The following is a 20029-nucleotide window of genomic DNA, read 5'->3' as shown; positions in this document are numbered from 1 at the left end:
TACATGCTGGTTACGTGCATGTGTTCACACTGAGAAAACAACTTCTACAATTAAGACTTGTGTACTTTTCTGTATGAATGTTATGTTACACTAAAAAATTATTGAGATCGTGACGGCCCCTCTCCATTATCCAAAGCATGAAGCAGCCCTTCCCGATGGGTATTACAAGTACAACTGGGTTGCAAGCACAAGATGTCAGTCCCCGGTGGCAGCAAGCAGCCTTAGCACTTTACCCGCTGGGAGCTGTGGAAATACCATGATGTTTGGTGAGACTGGCAAGTCCTGCTCCCGAGGACCCAATGAATAGCATCCTCCTCATCAGACCAGTTTACCTTAAGGTTTTTCCTATCTAAGGTCAATTTTATTTACTTTATTTTTTTAAATAATTTTAAAAATTTTTTGGCTGCACTGGGTCTTTGTTGCTGCGCATGGGCCTTCTCTAGTTGCGGCGAGCAGGGGCTACTCTTCATCACAGCGCACGGGCTTCTCGCTGCGGTGGCTGCTCTTGTTGTGGAGCACGGGCTCAAGGTGCACGGGCTTCGGTAGCTGTGGCTTGCAGGCTTAGCTGCTCCGCGGCATGTGGGATCTTCCCGGACCAGGGCTCCAACCCGTGTCCCGTGCATTGGCAGGCGGATTCTTAACCACTGCTCCACCTGGGAAGTCCCTAGTTACTACATTTTTAATCAGATTCTTTTATCCTCTCCAACCAGGAGACAGCTGGCTACATTTAAGGGTCGACACCCCTAGACTGATCTTTACAAACCTGAGAGTCAGTCTTGGACATCACTCCATATCCCACCCTTCATAACGAGCAAATGTCTAGTAGGTCCCTCCCTCTTCCCCAACTTCCTTCCTTCCCAACTGCTGGAGGGAAAACCTAAAATAAATTTCAATCATTTGTCAAGTCAATAGATATACAAGTCAATGGATATAATTTCAGTAAAAATATGCAGACTACATGCTGGGTTTCTCTTTGAAAGTTTATTGTCATTAAAAAAAAATAAAACCCTCTACTTGTTACATTCACCTCTCAGAACATTTAATGTACCAGTTAATGTTATTGTAAAAAAAACCAAAAAAAAGCCCACCAACTGCTTGAAATAGCTCTAAGTTATCATTATTATTTTTTGCCATGTTCTGGTATTATAGTGGTTTAAACTCTTTGGAAAAAACTGGTGCAACATTAAGTAGCAAGATCTCAAATTCCCAGATTAGAAACAATTTTTATATCAGGAGGAATTTTAGTAAAAAATCCAACGATAAACGGAAATGTTAATAGAAAAACAAAAACAAAAATACTGTAAAAAATAGGATTCCCCCCACCCAGCCCCAAGTTAGGTTAAAAAAAAAAAAAAGGAACCAATCCCACCCCATCCACCCCCCTTATTTCCCTTAGAAAAGTCACCCAGTCCTAAACGCAGGGTCTCACACACCAATACAAGTAGCCTGATTTGCAGACCATCCTCTGGGATCTTACACTGGCCCCAGTCTGAAGTTTTTTTTTCAAAACTTAAGGTAAGTTAGGTAGTTAGAATTCCATAAATACTGGTATCCGAATGAATGAAAACGTCCTGACTTTGGTGTGGCTACAGAAATCTGGAAACTGTTCAAGAGGACACTGGCTTAGAGAGGGAGTTGAGGGAAGCACGCAGCAACCCCCAAGTGGAGGTAAACAAACACCAGGCCACACCCACAGCAAGCACTGCGTGTAACACCTGAGGCTGCTGCCTTGAACGAAACACATGTAAAGGTTCTTGATCAGAATCACACACATACAGCTTCTTGAACAGAGTAACGCACATACAGGCTCTTGATCAGATTAACACATGTATAGGTTCTTCACTGGAATTGTCTGGACCAAATTGTATCCAAGTTACCACTTGCAGGAAACAGTTTGAATTTGGTAATTTATCCAGTGCCCTGGAGTCCAAGAAGAGACAAAGACCTTTTGGAAGAAGAATAACCACCCAGGCTAAAAGCCAGGCCCCTCTTATTCTAGGAAGCTCAAAGTCTGTTTTTTCCTTCTCTCGTTCGATTTTGCCCAGCACAAAAGCACCTCCATCTCCCAAGAAGGGGGCTCTTCCACCCCAGGTCACCACAGGGGCCTTGTCTGAGGGGTAGAACTGCTGAGTTTTCATCCCTGGAGTGACTCAATAAAAAGCAAGTCTTCCGGGATCAGGAATATAATTTACAGTGCTGTGTCTCAAGTGTACTTTACGGTTTCCCTCATTTTCACTAGATCATGATTGCTAAAGGTTGTGAGGATACTGAGAAGGCAGCAGTGGGGCTGCGACCATGCCAAAACGTGGCCTCAAACGTCCTCAAATTTACTGAAAAGGGTAAAGTGCCCGGTGTTCAAATCACCAGGTACTTCATGAAAGCACAAAGGACCCACCAGACAAGGCAAGAAAACAAGGCAACTTGCTGCTGCATCCATGCAGAAAAGCAGTTATTGATACAATCCTTCCCCCAAAAAACAAACTTTGGTGCAGTGTTAGGAAGACAAGATAATCATTAAAAAAAAAAAAAAAATGTAAATAAACCACCTTCAATGGCAACACACACTAAATATATCTAAATAAATTTCCATCACAGGGCACAAGGGGATAACCAAGAGCTCCCTGACATTATGGGAGGTAACACACACCACAGTGACAATTCAATCAAGAGAGAGCCTCCCTTACAGCAAAGGCCGCCAAGAAGAAACAAAAGGTGAAGCCCCTGTTTACCGTCGATCTGGTTCACTACTGCAAAGATCATAATCATGGGGGGCTGGGAGGCAGAGAAGAAACTCAGAACGCAGACGCCCAGGCAATTTTGATAAACAGCATCATTTGTCCTGTTGTCTAAATGAGACTCCAACACCAGAAAAACGTGAGAGGAAAACTGGATTATAAACGAAAACTAAAATGTATCTATACAAGTCTTTACTCTGAGTCAGTAGGGTTTGGTCTCTGTTGAAGCCAGGACTCTGGAGAAGGTGATTTACTTGTCATCACAGCTCTACAACTAGCTGTGGGGTGTGTACATCAAGAGACAACACGAAGACAATCACTTGAGACCAAGGGAATTACTTACAAAGATTTCCTAGGATGTATAAGGTCTACTGACTGCCCACTGAGATGCTAATACTTGCTCTAACCCCAAATACTTTAAACATCTTAAGGTGGCAAATAGAATATTAGCAACAAAACAAAAAAAATCATCACCCAGTGAGTTATTTCTCCCATTATGGGAATGAGGGAAAGGGAGCAGGGCAGGCTGTTTCACCAGGATTCATTAGGGAGAGTGCAGGTTTAGCGGCAGCCAACGGCCTTCCCCGTCTGCAACCTGGGCCAGATCTCCTGGGAGCCCGGGAGTGCCGACAAGGTTCCACGGGCTCGGAATGGCCAAAGCGCAACACTGGCGTCAGCGACGAGAAGAGTGCGATGTGAGTCACCAGTGAGAGTCTACAGACCGCTGATGACTCCACCAACCATCTCACCTCCCCACCGACCACAGGCAACCCGGATCACCAGCGGGCGGCAGGTGCCACCTCATCTACTTGGGAGCAGGAGAGAGGAGGAAATTACCAACGAAAGCTTCTGAAATGACCGCTTCTTGCTGCAGCCCGAGCTAGAACAAATGTGTTTGAGTGTTGCTTTAAACAACATTTAAAATATGGAACCTTCAGCACTTGATGAATATGAAACGCCCCCTTCCCTCAACCCCATTTACTGCAGTGCACCGTCGTCTCCCAGGCGAATTTTTCTGTCTTTCAGCCGGTGGAATGGATGGCGTACGCCAGATGTTACACAAGGCACTCATTTCTCCGAGAAGGCTTAGAGCCAGGAGAATTAATCTCCTCCTGCTAGGACCTCTGCCCCAAGCTTCTGGGGAAACAGTGAATTGGGCTTTTGACAAGGAAGGTGGCTACATGATCCACTAATCAGATTCAAAACATGAAAATGCATTGAGGAGGGTACCCCTTCCTGCTCCTCATCATGACAGAAAGACCCACAGATAATTAAGAGTCGTCCCTTCAAACTCAAAGGAGGCTTAAAAAAAAAAAAAAAAAAAAAAAAGACAAAGTATAAGCAAGAAACAAAGAAATCAGTAAAGCAAACTCCCAATGCTCCTGAAAGTAAAATAGTCTCACGGTGGCAGAGGACGGGAAGAAGTGGAGGCGGGGAAAGAACGACGCAAAGGCGGGAAGCGCCGGCCACAAGGGCGCCGTGCAGAATCCACCAAGTGTTCTCCATTTTCCAAGGCCAAGCAAGTAGCAAGTCCCAAGTTAAAAACTTTCTATTAAGAGCAAAACAAAACCAAAAACCATTCCAGAAAAGGGGTCAAGGGAAGAACAACACTGGAGAAAGTCAAGCCGCTGACCTCCGGCGGATCACGAAGAGCCCGCGCTGAAGCTGGCCCAAGTAAATCCTCATCTTGGTGCTGTCACTTGTCTTCCTCACCCAGATCTGCAGGGGAGATGGAAAAGGAACAGGATGAGAGAGGCTAATCCTGAGGGGCAAATGTTCCAGAGCATCAGGATGTCTGCATGAATCAGGTGTGGCCAGACAGCTGGCAACCTCTTCCTGTCAACTCGTGAGGCATTCACAGGCCTTGACCTCTAGCCTCCTAAAGGCGAGCCTCCACCGCAGAGAGCAGGCATCAGCCCTTGAACTCTTTTCTCCCAGCCACCTCATCTCTCTTACACCTTTGAGTAAGAAAATGGAAAGCACGGTGTTCTTGAGTTCCATTTTTGCCTTCATCTTAAAGACTCTTTTTAGACTGCACTATGTAGCAGGTGGGCTCTTAGTTTCCCGACCAGGGATCGAACCTGTGTCCCCTGCACTGGGAGTGTGGAGTCTTAACCACTGGACCACCAGGGAAGTCCCCTTAAGGACTCTTTCTGATATGGGATGACTACAGCATTATCAACATTCAAGACACATATATTCATAAACTTACAATCAAATTAGAAAATATTTTCCTTGCCCCTAGGGACTTCCATAGTATAGCCTTTCAATTCTCTGGTTTCCTGGCAGTTAAGGCTAATGGTCATAACAGCAAAAGAGAGAAAAATTAACAACAAAAGAAATGCCGACGGGGGAGCGAAGGCCCAATGAGGATGCTGAGAAGGCCAAACCAGCCTAAGACAGCCCTTCCCTCCTGACCACATCGTTCTCCCACAGACGGGATCCGCTGTCTGACACTGTAGACGGCAGATGTATTCTTCCCTAGAACTGAAAACGAGCTCTTCCAGCATGGGGCCTGCCAGAGCTGCCAAGTGCACCCAGTATGTGGCATCCCTGCAGCCAGGGAGGGGAAGGAGAGCTGCCACCTCAGTCACCTGACCCGCCTGCGGGGGAGATTACTGGGGGCCAGACACTGTGCTGACCAAACTGACCAAACTCCTTCATCCTCAGAACAATCCTGTGGAGTAAGTACCGTTATCACCCCCATGTTACAGAAGAGCAAGGCTGAGTTCACTTGTCCGATGGGAACCCTGGTGCCTGACATCAAAGCCCTTTGTTCTTCTTACCTGGTTCCCCACCTTCTCACCCCTTCTCTCATCCATGTTATTAACATGTGATCAGATGCAGACAAAAGCATAAGTTTTTTAAAGATCTGCATCTCACCTATACATGCAAGTACAAGTTTACAGATACAGCTCCTCCTTTGCCCATTCAGTTGTCAGGTTTAAAAAAAGCTTATTCAGGGCTTCCCTGGTGGCGCAGTGGTTAAGAATCTGCCTGCCAATACAGGGGACACAGGTTCGATCCCTTGTCCGGGAAGACACCACATGCCTCGGAGCAACTAAGCCCTTGCACCACAACTACTGAAGCCTGCGCACCTAGAGCCCACGCTCCACAACGAGAAGCCACTGCAATGCGAAGCCCGTGCACCACAATGAAGAGTAGCCCCCGCTCACCACAACTAGAGAAAGCCCGCGCTCAGCAACAAAGACCCAACGCAGCCAAAAATAAATAAATAAATTTATTTTTTTTTAAAAAGAGAAAGCTATTCTCAGTTTCATATTTCCTTACTGTGATTATTTAACAACAGAGACTTCAAAGTCAAATACACTTGTTTAAAAATAAAGACCTCACGTGAAGCTGAGCCTCTAAAGGACCTTGCAGAACCATTTTAAACTGAAAACTGACCCCAAGGAGGGCTGAATAGCCAGTCACCAACATGCTCAGACCCACGCACCAAATATGCTCAGAGTCAAGTTATGCAGAAGCCAAGTAGCTTCAGTGTTACTTAGGATTTCACCTGAAAAAATGAGCTGGAATACTTCCAAGAAGTGAGAAATGTTTTCCCCGTTGCAAGCCTCCGACGCACTGAGGCTTCTCCCCTCCAGGAGACATGTCTCAGTGTCACTGTTTCCTTGTCAGACTTCGCTAACACTCTATTATGTCAAAGGGTGACAATCTTCAACAGAGAGAGAGAAAAAAAATCTAACTTGCATTTCTGTTTTCCTGAAAAGTCCTGAGGTGTCAGAGAATAATGCATGGGTTCTGAAATTAGGTTCAGGGACGAGGAGGCCACATGTCCTCTCTGCAGCAGCCCACACGGCCAGGCACACGTGCTCCACTGTGAAAACTGCAAAGCCTCCTGCCAGGGCAGTGGCTCTCTGAGATGCCCTGTCCCGACCTGGCTTAGGGTGACACACAGATCACGAGCCCAGAGGAAAATGCTGTTGATTTATCTGGAAGGCTCTCCCTAACTTCTAAGTAAACAATCATTTTGCCAACTAGTCACATTTGAGGGCACTTTCAATTCAGGAAGCTGGGAGAATAGAATAGGTTTAAGTTATTTCATAATCCAGCTTCATTAGACTTACTATGCACTGGCACAAATAAGTTAGAGGGGGGGGACACATAAAAATCAATTTCTTTGCAGGCATTTGTGGACTGATAAAAGATCAAGCCAAACAAGCTATTAACGTTTTAAACTGGTTTTTGACTACTAACAATAATAGTTACACACTGCTGACACCCTCCTAAAGAAGGGTCAGCCGGAGAACTCACAGGCTAGTCACATCATCCTTTAGCATATGACCCTCAGAGCTGACTTTCAACCAGCCCCCATCCTATAAGTGAGACCGGAGGAGACCATTCCCTAAGGGTATGAGCCTGGTAGCTCATTGTTCAGAAGCACAACAGGACACGTCGGATTAGAGAGACAGCAGGTGAAGAGTAGTGTGTGGGTCAGATCAGGCCGGCACCCATTTACTGATCACTTACTGTGTGCCAGACCCTGTGCCAGGTGCCTTGTTAGATCCTCAGAGCATGAAACAAATCTGAGTCCACATGAAAGCTCGAGAGAAATAACAGCAAAAACAGAGTATGCTCCAATGGCAAGTCCCATCCTCAGTAGATGGCTGCCTCAAAAAGCAGCAGGATTTGAATCGCAAACATCACACCAACTTGCCTGGTGTTCTTTCCTGCAGTCTATCTCAGTGGTGCCCAACTCAATGACTCTGCAGGGAGTTCGCAAAACCACAAGGCTTACACAAACCCGCATAAACTGCAGTCACGCAAAGTAAGGGATTTTTAAGGGTGATTTTGCCTATGTGCAATTTCAGCCTGAAAGTGCTGACTTTAGAATCTAACCCACGTATAACACTGTGATTCCACTGTACTTTCTTGGTGGCACTCACATTGCAGGTTTGTCCCATTTTGCTTTCCTAAAGGGTGACAGAGGTTCAGTCTTACCTCATTGGCTCCGACAGAGCTGATCACACAACTCAATTTCTGGTTCTCCTTTGACTCCAGATAGATGGCCTGGCTCTTGTGGTACCTGCGGGAAAAAAGACACACATGTATTTTCTTTAACCACTTTATTGAGGTATGACTGACATGTGAGAAGTAGTACATATTTAATGTATACAATGAGTTTCGGGATAAGTACATACCTGTGAAACCATAACCACCATCAAGGCCATAAACATAATCCACCTCCCTCCCAAAGTTTTCTCCCACCCTCTTTATTATAACTATTGTCTTGTGGCTTTTTTTTTCCCTTTTGTGGTAAGAATATTTACCATAAGGTTTACCCTCTTAACAAATTTTAAGTATACAGTATTGTTAAGGGCCCAAATTTAGGAAAGGAATAAAGAAAGGGCACAAAGGAGGGGAGGAAAAAAAAAACACAACAAAAAATATAATTAAAGGAATCTTAATTTATAGTTGAGGAACAGCCTGGATTTCAGGTTTAATGTACAGGCTTCCACCCTTGGATTAGATTAGATGACCTCCTAATCTCTCCTTCTAAGTCTAAAAATTACATTCTTGGTTCCACTGCAGAGTGGAAAAGGGGGCCAAGGAAAGGGCTGGAAAACTAACTGTATTTTAGTTTTTTATTTGAATTATATGACCCAGTTCAAAAAGTAAATTATAATTTTTTAAGTAAAACCTCTGTCCCCACTTTCTGCCTCCACCCCAAATCACTGAGGAGGGGCTTCCCTGGTGGTGCAGTGGTTAAGAATCTGCCTGCCAATGCAGGGGACACGGGTTTGAGCCCTGGTCTGGGAAGGTCCCACATGCCGTGGAGCAACTGGGCCCGTGAGCCACAACTACTGAGCCTGCGCATCTGGAGCCTGTGCTCCGCAACAAGAGAGGCCGCGACACTGAGGCCTGTGCACCACGATGAAGAGTGGCCCCTGCTTGCCACAACTGGAGAAAGCCCTCGCACAGAAACGAAGACCCAACACAGCCATAAATAAATAAATAAATAAATAAATTAATTACAAAAAAAAACACACTGAGGAGGGTTGGGTGGACAAAATGAACAACAGGTGGGCTTGAACAGACTGTCCCATTACTCATTTTCTATTTGTCCCAGTAAGTCATCAACAAGAAGGCAGGCCAAATTCAGTCCTTACTTTGATCACTCATTCAGCAAATACTCATTAGCCACTTGTGTACCACTGACCACCCTGGAGGGTGGAGGGGACAGTGAACAAGGCCACAAGGTCCCTGCCACCAGGAGCTTCAAATACAGTGGCAGTGACAAATATGAAATAATCACACCTGGCAAGTACCAACTAGGTGAAGTTCTGACTGTTAGACTTGCACCAAAGGGTATCTAATTTGGCCTGGTCAGTCAGGAGAGCAGCTCTGAATGGAGTAGATAAGACAGACTTCCCACTTTCAGTCCCTGCATCTATTCTCTTGGCCTGTAGTGTAGGACCACCCTCACCTTCTTCTACAAGTTCAGGGACAAGGCAGAGGATGAAAAATGAGGAAGCCAGGGCCAAAGCCCAAATGAGTCAGTAACAGCTGCCACAAGAGGAAGGAGCAGCTGCTGGGTGACAGGAGTTGGAAACATCAGCTGAGCTGCTGCTGGCAGCCCTGGCCTAGGCCAGCCCAGTTCAGTCAAGAACATAACCTTTGGTTCATTCTGGCTGCAGAGAGTTGGCTTAACAGACCCAGTAACTCATATAACTTCCACCAAAACACATCTCCCAGCAAAGCACTGCATCTAACCATTATTTCTGTGGGGGAAGAAGACAGGCTCTGCTTTGCTGGTACAGTGAAATGCAACTAGCCTCAAGTCATCCTGATACTACTTTCTAAATAAAGAAAGGTCATGGGTGTGGTGTAGGAGTGTATTACTACTAGTGTGGAAATCTGGTCAAAATACTGCTCGGTCAAGAAAAAAACTACGTCCATTATGTCCCTGTGTGCGTAATACAACATAACGCGTGTTACACGTGTATCATATACACACATACACAAAAACTGGTAAGTTTATATTAAAATGTCTCTTAAGTGTATATTAAAGTTTCATAAAAATGTAGTTTTATAAAAATATAAAAGAATGATATTCTTTTTATTTTTATTTTTTTAATTTTTATTTTTTTTTGCGGTACATGGGCCTCTCACTGTTGTGGCGTCTCCCATTGCGGAGCACAGGCTCCGGACGCGCAGACTCAGTGGCCATGGCTCACGGGCCCAGCCGCTCCGCGGCATGTGGGATCCTCCCGGACCGGGGCACGAACCCGTGTCTCCTGCATCGGCAGGCGGACTCCCAACCACCGCGCCACCAGGGAAGCCCCTGATATTCTTTTTATTGCATAGCTTTCTTCTTTCCAGAATAAACAGGTATTACGTGTAATCAAAAAGTAAATAGTACTTTCTTGTAAGTCATGGTACAGAGAAACACCGAAGTAACCCAAGGGCAGGAAGACGACTTAATGTCACAAATCAGCGTCTTAGTGTCTGTTAAAGACGACTCTGGGAGACGCGCCGCACGACTCTCCTGAGGCGGGCTGCGTCCCCCTTCAGGTGCGCTCAGCACCCAAACCCCAACACATCCGACCGGCTTTCTAGTAAACGTCAGGGGCAAACCACGCCATCTGACCTACTACCCCGGGGAAGCGGCCTGGGACTTGCCCACCTGGCCACCTCCCAAATCTCCTGCTCTGGGGTCACCAGCTGGTGGCGGCTGGAAGGCCCAGCACTGCTCCCTGGGCTCCACAGGAGAGCTCATCTGCGTGTTTCCCAAACCAGCCGATTCCCAGGTCCTCGCGAAGCAGAGGCCCTGGGACCTCCAGCGCTTGTCAGGCACCACACGATGGTCTTGGGGAACCATTATGCCTGGATATCAAATCTAGTACATTACCCAAATTCCCTGGGGGGGCGGGGGGAAGTCCTCAGAAATTAAAGTGCTCATGCTGGGGGGTGGCGGTTTCAAGATGAAACCAAAAAGTATGTACCATACAAATTTACTTGCCGATTTCTAAATACTAATTAAAGGGGGGGGGGATTCAGAATATGTTTAGACACACAAAAAATATTTTAAAAAAACAAAAATAGTTAAATTAGTAAAAATGTACATTATCACTTATTTTTTTTTTTTTTTGCCGATTAACCTGTTTTACAAGCTACAACTCATCTCTGCTGAAAAAATACTTTAAATAGCCTCAGAGAAAAAGCCCCAAGTGTCAAATTGACTTTATTACTCATGCAAATCCTGACCTGGGAATCCCTACAGTTAAGTTCTTAAAGCTCTGCCTCTACTGTTAAACCTGACAAACTAGAACCACTGCTACTATTATGGAATGAAGAAATTTCTTTAGAAGGTGGGTCAAAAAGTGGGGCAGGGAAGGGGTAGAATTAATTTAATTTTGTATCCTCCTGGGAATCCTGATATTAATGTGTCATTTCCCCCAAAAAAACCCATGACTACCATGTTACAACTACAGGACTTCAAGAAGTCCCAATTCTAGCTGTAAAGAGTCACTGTTTTGAGTTAATAATCTCCCATGTCAGGCAAAGGTCAGAGGGTTAAATCCACCCATGCAAGTGGGTGACTTCACTGAATTCACTTCAGCAGTGCTGGATTTAAAGTGAGGAAAGAAAAAACAGTCCACCAGCACCATCAGTGAGTTACTTTAAAATCTCAGCTACTTTCGCAGTACTTTCTAAGAAGGGTCATTAGTTCAAATCAAAATGTGAGGAAAACTTACAGCACGATATAAAATGTCTTAAGAACAGTATAAGACCCAGGACAAAGGAAGATGCTTATCTTTCAAAATGAAATGTAGCTTGATAAGCGTTCAGGCCAAGATGGGAAGCCGAACCTCGCTCATTTTGCTGAAGTCATTTAGAGGGGTGGGATAGGGAGGGTGAGAGGGAGGGAGACGCAAAAGGGAAGAGATATGGGAACATATGTATATGTATAACTGATTCACTTTCTTGTAAAGCAGAAACTAACACACCATTGTAAAGCAGTTATACTCCAATAAAGATGTTAAAAAAAAGAGCCTCAAAAAAAAAAAAAAACTGAATGAATCATGTTTTGCCATAAATACTGTTTCACCAAAATACTCCGCATCACTGGAAAGAGCAGAAAGTGATTCAGCTGACCTCTCAGCCACAGGCCACAACTGCTGGAAAAGAAGGAAGAATGAAAGCCTCCAAACTGACAAGGACACAAAAGGCAAACATCAGGAGCCTGGTGAGATTCGAGAGGCCAGTCCTGTAGAGGACTCCTGGCAAACACCTTCCAGATGCGGCAGGAAGAGGGACCCGCCTTTCAGTAGATGAGTCATGAACCTGACCTCCAAGGCCAAGGAAGGGAAACACACAGAATACAGAAAACAACAGTCTCAATATTTAACAAGAGAGTAAGCAACTTTAAAGTCACTAAAATAGTAAAATGCTCCAAGACACTTTACAAATTTCTGCTGCCACTGGGAGAAAGACAGTGATTGTGACATTCCTTCAAAATGCTTAGGTGATCTACCACATCCCACCGGACCACTGTCTACATTACGAAACAACAGTCACCATGGGTCCTTTCTTTAGAAAAACAAGAATTTTATTTTACTGCATTTTCATCCTCAAGACATGTCTCACAAAGTCTAAGCATTAAGCCTTAGAAGGAAGATCAGAAGCAATGCTATGACAGAACGAACCTCATTTGAAATATCACATGGCTTTAAGACTCACAGATCCGCAAAAATGTTAGTGATAAATCTCATCATTTTTGAAGATGGTTCTTGTGTGTGGGTTGATCTTTAAAGGTTATTTGGTTTTCATTATTAAAAACATTTTTCATTTTATTTTGCCCCTCAGGGTGTTGAGCTGTCAGGGCCTGCCACCTAGTGGTGCTGTGTTCTGATAAACTATGTTAGGACACAACATAACTGGCCTCTTAGAAAAAGTCCTCAAATGACAGGGGCAGAGGTCACTAAGATCAGGATTACAGGGGGCAGAGTCAAGATGCAGTACTAGGAGGACACTGGAAGTCACGTCTCCTCACAACTAGGGCACCTACCAGGCACCGGTGGGGAACCAGACACCTAAGGGGACGGGAGGAACCCCCAGGGGCCGGGCAGGCCGCGGGGCATGGAGGGAGTGAAGGGGGAGGAGAAGTGGAGGCAGGAGAGGACTGGTGCCCCTGAGGGGCGGCTGGGGGAGGGGAAGGGATCCCTCGCCCCAAGGGGGAAATTGGGGGACCACTGGGAGGGCAGGGGATGAAAAGGGAAAAGTGTGGCCAGGTTCCCCTGCCCACGTGGGCCCCCAGGAACCTGCTGAGATCCCGGGCCTGATCCTCTGCCCACTGAGGCGCCCTCCAGCCACACGGGTCCCGAGGGAGTGGGAGGGAGGGAAGGGGAGCAAAAGTAAAGGCCTGGCGGCTGGGGGAGGGGAGGAGTTCCTACACCCAGCGGGACCCACCCACGGTTAGGGGTCCAGCGAAGGGGGAGACCCTGGGGAAGACGGTGGGGGAGGGGCGCGAAGGAACGGAGGGGAACGGGGCCAGTGCTTTCTCTGTCCACTTAGGCACCGGGGAGCCTGCTGGGCTCCCAGTCCTAATCCTCTGTCCTGGGAGCCTCCCTCCTGTGGCGCAGAACCCAAACCCTGCCCCACACCCCCACCCAGGGCCCCACCCCTACACTGGGGGACCCCCTCCAACACCCTGGGCCTAAACCCCACCCATACAGCCTCCCACAGGGCCCGACCTTTTCCACGTGCAGGTCCTAAGCAGGGGCCCCACCCCATGCTTGACCTTGCCCTGCCTAGGCCCCACCCCATGCCCAAAGTCACTGCCCACCCTCCTAGGTCCCACCCCACCCCTGCCCAAGTTCACCCCTGCCTAAACTCCGCCCCCTAAGCAAGGCTTTTATTTTTCTTTGTTTTCCTCTTTTACATTGGGGTTCTGTTTTACCTTGTTGATTCACTGTTGCTGATTCTTTTATATTTTTATTTTTCTTAATAAAGTTTTTATTTTTCTAATTTTATTTTATTCTTTATACTTTGTTATTGTTCTCTCCTTTTGGCTTGTCCCCACCCTCTACCTTTTTGTTTCTTTTTCCTGCTGTGGTTTTATTTTACTTTGTTGCAGTTGCTTCACAATTATAGTTTTATTTTTCCTACTATGTTTTTTATTTTTCTAATTTTATTTTTATTCTTTGATATTGTACTGCTCCGTTTTTGTTTTGTTTTGTTTTGTTTTTAACATGCCACAAAGCTTGTGACATCTTGGTTCCCCGGCTGGAGGTCAGTCCCAGGCTCCTGTGGTGGGAGCTCCAAGTCCAAACCGCTGTACTAACAGACAACCTCAGACCCCCAGGAATAGTAATCGGAGTGAGGCCTCCCGGAGGTGCTCATCTCAGCGCCAAGAGCCAGCTTTATCCAACTGCCTGCAAACTCCAGAGCTGGACGTCTCAGGCCAAACAACCAGGAAGAAAGGAATACAGCACCACTCATCAAAAAGAGAGAGAGAAAAAAAAGAAATGACAGAAAAATATGTTACAGATGAAAGAGCAAGGTAAAAACCTACAAGACTAAATAAATGAAGACAAAATAGGCAACCTACCTGAAAAAGAATTCAGAGTAATGATAGTAAAGATGATCCAAAATCTTTAATCTTGGAAACAGAATGGAGAAAATACAAGAAACATTTAACAAGGATCTAGAAGAACTCAACAGCAAACAAACAGTGATGAACAATGCATTTACTGAAATGAAAAAAACTCTAGAAGGACTCAATAGCAGAATAACTGAGGCAGAAGAACGGATAAGTGAGCTGGAAGATAAAATGGTGGAAATAACTGCTAGAGAGCAGAATAAAGAAAAAGGAATGAAAGAATTGAGGAGTCTCAGAGAGCTCTGGGACAACATTAAACGCACCAAAAATCGAATTATAGGAGTCCCAGAAGAAGAAGAGAAAAATAAAGAGACTGAGAAAATAATGCAAGAGATTATAGTCAAAAACTTCCCTAACATGGGAAGGGAAATAGTCAATCAAGTCCAGGAAGCACAGAGAACCATACAGGATAAAACCAAAGAGAAACATGCCAAGACACATAATAATGAAACTATCAAAAGTTAAATACAAATAAAAAAATATTAAAAGCAGCAAGGGAAAAGCAACAAATAACATACAAGGGAATCCCCATAAGGTTAACAGCTGAACTTTCAGCAGAAACTCTGCAAGCCAGAAGGGAGTGGCAGGACATATTTAAAGTGATGAAGGAGAAAAACCTACAACCAAGATTACTCTACTCAGTAAGGATCTCATTCAGATTTGATGGAGAAATTAAAACCTTTATAGACAAGCAAAAGCTAAGAGAATTCAGCACCACCAAACCAGCTTTACAACAAATGCTAAAGGAACTCTCTAGGCAGGAAACACAAGAGAAGGAAAAGACCTACAAAAACAAACCCAAAACAATTAAGAAAATGGGAATAGGAACATACATATCGATAATTACCTTAAATGTAAATGGATTAAATGCTCCAACCAAAAGACACAGGCTTACTGAATGGATACAGAAACAAGACCCCTAAAAATGCTATCTACAAGAGACCCACTTCAGACCTATGGACACATACAGACTAAAAGTGAGGGGGTGGAAAAAGACATTCCATGCAAAAGGAAACCAAAAGAAAGCTGGAATAGCAATTCTCATATCAGACAAAATAGAAATTAAAATAAAGACTATTACAAGAGACAAAGAAGGACACTCCATAATGATCAAGGGATTGATCCAAGAAGAAGATATAACAATTGCAAATATTTATGCATCCAAAATAGGAGGACCTCAATACATAAGGCAAATGCTAACAGCCATAAAAAGGGAAATTGACAGTAAACACAATAATAGTAGGGGAATGTAACACCCCACTTTCACAAATAGACAGATCATCCAAAATGAAAATAAATAAGGAAATACAGGCTTTAAATGATACATTAAACAAGATGGATTGAACTGACATTTATAGGACATTCCATCCCAAAAAACCAGAATACACTTTCTTCTCCAATACTCATGGAACATTCTCCAGGATAGACCATACCTTGGGTCACAAATCAAGCCTTGGTAAACTTAAGAAAATTGAAATCGTGTCAACTATCTTTTCAGAGCACAATGCTGTAAGACTAGATATTGATTACAGGAAAAAGCTGTAAAAAATACAAACACATGGAGGCTAAACAATACGCTGCTAAATAACCAAGAGATCACTGAAGAAATCAAAGAGGAAATCAAAAATTACCTAGAAACAAATGACAATGAAAACAAAACAACCCAAAACCTATGGGATGCAGCAAAAGCTGTTGTCAGAGGTAAGTTTATAGCAATAAAATCCTATGTCAAGAAACATGCAAAATCTCAAATAAACAACCTAACCTTATACACTTAAAGCAATTAGAGAAAGAAGAACAAAAAAACCCAAAGTTAGCAGGAGGAAAGAAATCATAAAGATCATATCAGAAATAAATGAAAAAGAAATGAAGGAAACAATAGCAAAGATCAATAAAACTAAAAGCTGGTTCTTTGAGAAGATCAACAAAATTGATAAACCATTAGCCAAACCCATCAAGAAAAACAAGAAGACTCAAATCAATAGAATTAGAAATGAAAAAGGAGAAGTAACAAGTGACACTGCAGAAATACAAAAGATCATGAGAAATTACTACAAGCAACTATATGCCAATAAAATGGACAACCTGGAAAAAATGGACAAATCCTTAGAAAAGCATAACCTTCCGAGACTGAACCAGGAGGAAACAGAAAATATGAACAGACCAATCACAAGCACTGAAACTGTGATTAAAAATCTTCCAACAAACAAAAGCCCAGGACCAGATGGCTTCACAGGCGAATTCTATCAAACATTTAGAGAAGAGCTAACACCTGTCCTTCTCAAACTATTCCAAAATACAGCAGAGAGAGGAACACTCCCAAACTCATTCTACGAGGCCATCATCACCTTGAAACCAAAACGAGACAAAGATGTCACAAAGAAAGCTACAGGCCAGTATCACTGCTGAACATCGACACAAAAATCCTCAACAAAACACTAGCATACAGAACCCAACAGCACATGAAAAGGATCATACACCATGATCAAGAGGGGTTTATCCCAGGAATACAAGGATTCTTCAAAATATGCAAATCAATCAATGTGATACACCATATTAACAAACTGAAGGAGAAAAACCACATGATCATCTCAATAGATGCAGAAAAATCTTTGGACAAAATTCAACACCCATTTATGATAAAAAACTCTCCAGAAAGTAGGCATAGAGGAAACCTACCTCAACATAATAAAGTCCATATATGACAAACCCACAGCCAACATCATTCTCAATGGTGAAAAACTGAAACCATTTCCTCTAAGATCAGGAACAAGACAAGGATGTCCACTCTCACCACTATCATTCAACATATTTTTGGAAGTTTTAGCCACAGCAATCAGAGACAAAAAAGAAATAAAAGGAATCCAAATTGGAAAAGTAGAAGTAAAACTGTCACTGTTTGCAGATGACATGATACTACACATAAAGAATCCTAAAGATGCACTGAAATTTCTTGCATTCCTAAACACTAATGATGAAAAATCTGAAAGAGAAATTAAGGAAACATTCCCATTTACCACTGCAACAAAAAGAATAAAATACCTAGGAATAAACCCACATAAGGAGACAAAAGACCTGTATGCAGAGAACTATAAGACACTGATGAAAGAAATTAAAGATGATACAAACAGCTGGAGAGATATACCACGTTCTTGGATTGGAAGAATCAACATTGTGAAAATGACTATACTACCCAAAGAAATCTACAGATTCAATGCAATCCCTATCAAACTACCACTGGCATTTTTCACAAAACTAGAACAAAAAATTTCACCATTTGTATGGAAACACAAAAGACCCCGAATAGCCAAAGCAATCTTAAGAAAGAAAAACAGAGCTGGAGGAATCAGGCTCCCTGACTTCAGACAATACTACAAAGCTGCAGTCATCAAGACAGTATGGTACTGGCACAAAAACAGAAATACAGATCAATGGAACAGGATAGAAAGCACAGAGATAAACCCACGCACATATGGTCACCTTATCTTTGATAAAGGAGGCAAGAGTATACAATGGAGGAAAGACAGCCTCTTCAATAAGAGGTGCTGGGAAAACTGGACAGCTACATGTTAAAGAATGAAATTAGAACACTTCCTAACACCGTACACAAAAATAAACTCAAAGTGGATTAAAGACCGAAATGTAAGGCCAGACACTATCAAACTCTTAGAGGAAAACATAGGCAGAACACTCTACGACATAAATCACACAAAATCCTTTTTAATCCAGCTCCTAGAGAAATGAAAATAAAAACAAAAATAAAGAAATGGGATCTAATGAAACTTAAAAGCTTTTGCACAGCAAAGGAAACCATAAACAAGACCAAAAGACAACCCTCAGAATGGGAGAAAATATTTGCAAATGAAGCAACTGACGAAGGATTAATCTCCAAAATATACAAGCAGCTCATGAAGATCAGTATCAAAAAAAACAAACAACCCAATCTAAAAATGGGCAGAAGACCTAAATAGACATTTCTCCAAAGAAGATATACAGATTGCCAACAAACACATGAAAAGATGCTCAACATCACTAACCATTAGAGAAATGCAAATCAAAACTACAATGAGATATCATCTTACACCGGTCAGATTGGCCATATCATCAAAAAATCTACAAACAATAAATGCTGGAGAGGGTGTGGAGAAAAGGGAACCCTCTTGCACTGTTGGTGGGAATGTAAACTGATACAGCCACTATGGAGCACATTATGGAGGTTCCTTAAAAAACTACAAATAGAACTACCATACGACCCTGCAATCCCACTACTGGGCACATACCCTGAGAAAACCATAATTCAAAAAGAGTCATGTACCACAATGTTCATTGCAGCACTATTTACAATAGCCAGGACATGGATGCAACCTTAAGTGTCCATCGACAGAGGAGCGGATAAAGAAGATGTGGCACATATATACAATGGAATATTACTCCGCCATAAAAAGAAACAAAACTGAGTTATTTGTAGTGAGATGGATGGAACCTAGAGTTGGGTCATACAAAGTGAAGTAAGTCAGAAAGAGAAAAATAAATATTGTATGCTAACACATATATATGGAATCTTAAAAAAAAAAAAAAAAAAAAAAAGGTTCGCATGAACCTAGGGGCAGGACAGGAATAAAGGCACAGACGTAGAGAATGGACTTGAGGACATGGGGAGGGGGAAGGGTAAGCTGGGATGAAGTGAGAAAGTAGCACTGACATATATACACTACCGAATGTAAAACAGATAGCTAGTGGGAAGCAGATGCATAGCCCAGGGAGATCAGCTCGGTGCTTTGCAACCACCTAGAGGGGTGGGATAAGGAGGGTAGGAGGGAGACACAACAGGGAGGGGATATCGGGATATACATAGGCATATAGCTGATTCACTTTGTTATACAGCAGAAACTGACACAACGTTGTAAAGCAATTATAATCCAATAAAGATGTTAAAGAAAAAAAGAGATCAGGTTTACAGACAGAGCCAGCCTTCATCGTCCAATGTGTTATTAACTCACTGCAGCTTCAGAGGTGGAACTGGTTTATTTGAGGCATCACGAGGTCTCTAAACATTTTTCCCCACTTCAGAAGTACAATATTATAAGGTTATCAACAGACACAGTTTTGGGGCTTTTTAAGAAAGCTCAAAACATTCAAAATAACCACAACTCTCATTTTGGAATTTGGGGTTAAATAAATATATTGAATCTCAAAAAAATCATATAACCATCATAAATGACAATTACAGAGAGCATACAATAACCCGGAAAAACATATAAATAAGTGGAAAGGCAGCACGCAATTATGTGTCCACCATGACTTAACCTGAGGGAGACTATGCCTGCATGTGGGCAATGAATAAAAGGAAGAAATTCGAATTTTAAGAAAAGGTGGCAGGGTCCGGGTGACTTAACACCTAGGAGAACACCTAGTCACAGAGCAAACAGTAAATATTTGTTGAAAGAGTTAAATGCATGAGTATTTGTTTCTCACATTGTTTTGCCTTTTTCTTCCCAATGAAAACGCTGGTGGTCTGAAGGTTTCAAACTGTCTTCAATCTAAACTAGTAACGTTTTAGGATACACCTCCCCCAATTATTTTTCCTGAAACACTTGTGCTGCAGGATGCTGCATGCAAAAGTGTACCACAGTCAAATAAACAACACCTAATAACATCTCAGAAA

General features: G+C 43.2%; 1 protein-coding gene across 1 annotated transcript in view; it reads right to left on the bottom strand.

Annotated features, from left to right (window-relative positions):
• Window positions 1-4266: 4266 nt before the first annotated feature.
• Window positions 4267-20029, bottom strand: part of SUDS3 (SDS3 homolog, SIN3A corepressor complex component) — a 38542-nt gene continuing 22779 nt past the window's right edge. Inside the window, exons 11-12 of the mRNA XM_059041095.2 lie at window positions 7701-7785; window positions 4267-4454 (exon numbers count right to left, since the gene is read on the bottom strand). Coding sequence (XP_058897078.1) covers window positions 4356-4454; window positions 7701-7785 — 184 coding nt within the window. The 3' untranslated portion in view covers window positions 4267-4355. The remainder of the gene's footprint in view (window positions 4455-7700; window positions 7786-20029) is intronic.

This window comes from Kogia breviceps, chromosome 15, assembly GCF_026419965.1.
Source record: "Kogia breviceps isolate mKogBre1 chromosome 15, mKogBre1 haplotype 1, whole genome shotgun sequence".
Classification (NCBI taxonomy): domain Eukaryota; kingdom Metazoa; phylum Chordata; class Mammalia; order Artiodactyla; family Physeteridae; genus Kogia; species Kogia breviceps.
Note: the sequence above shows the minus strand (reverse complement) of the source record. Positions and strands in the feature narration are given on the sequence as shown.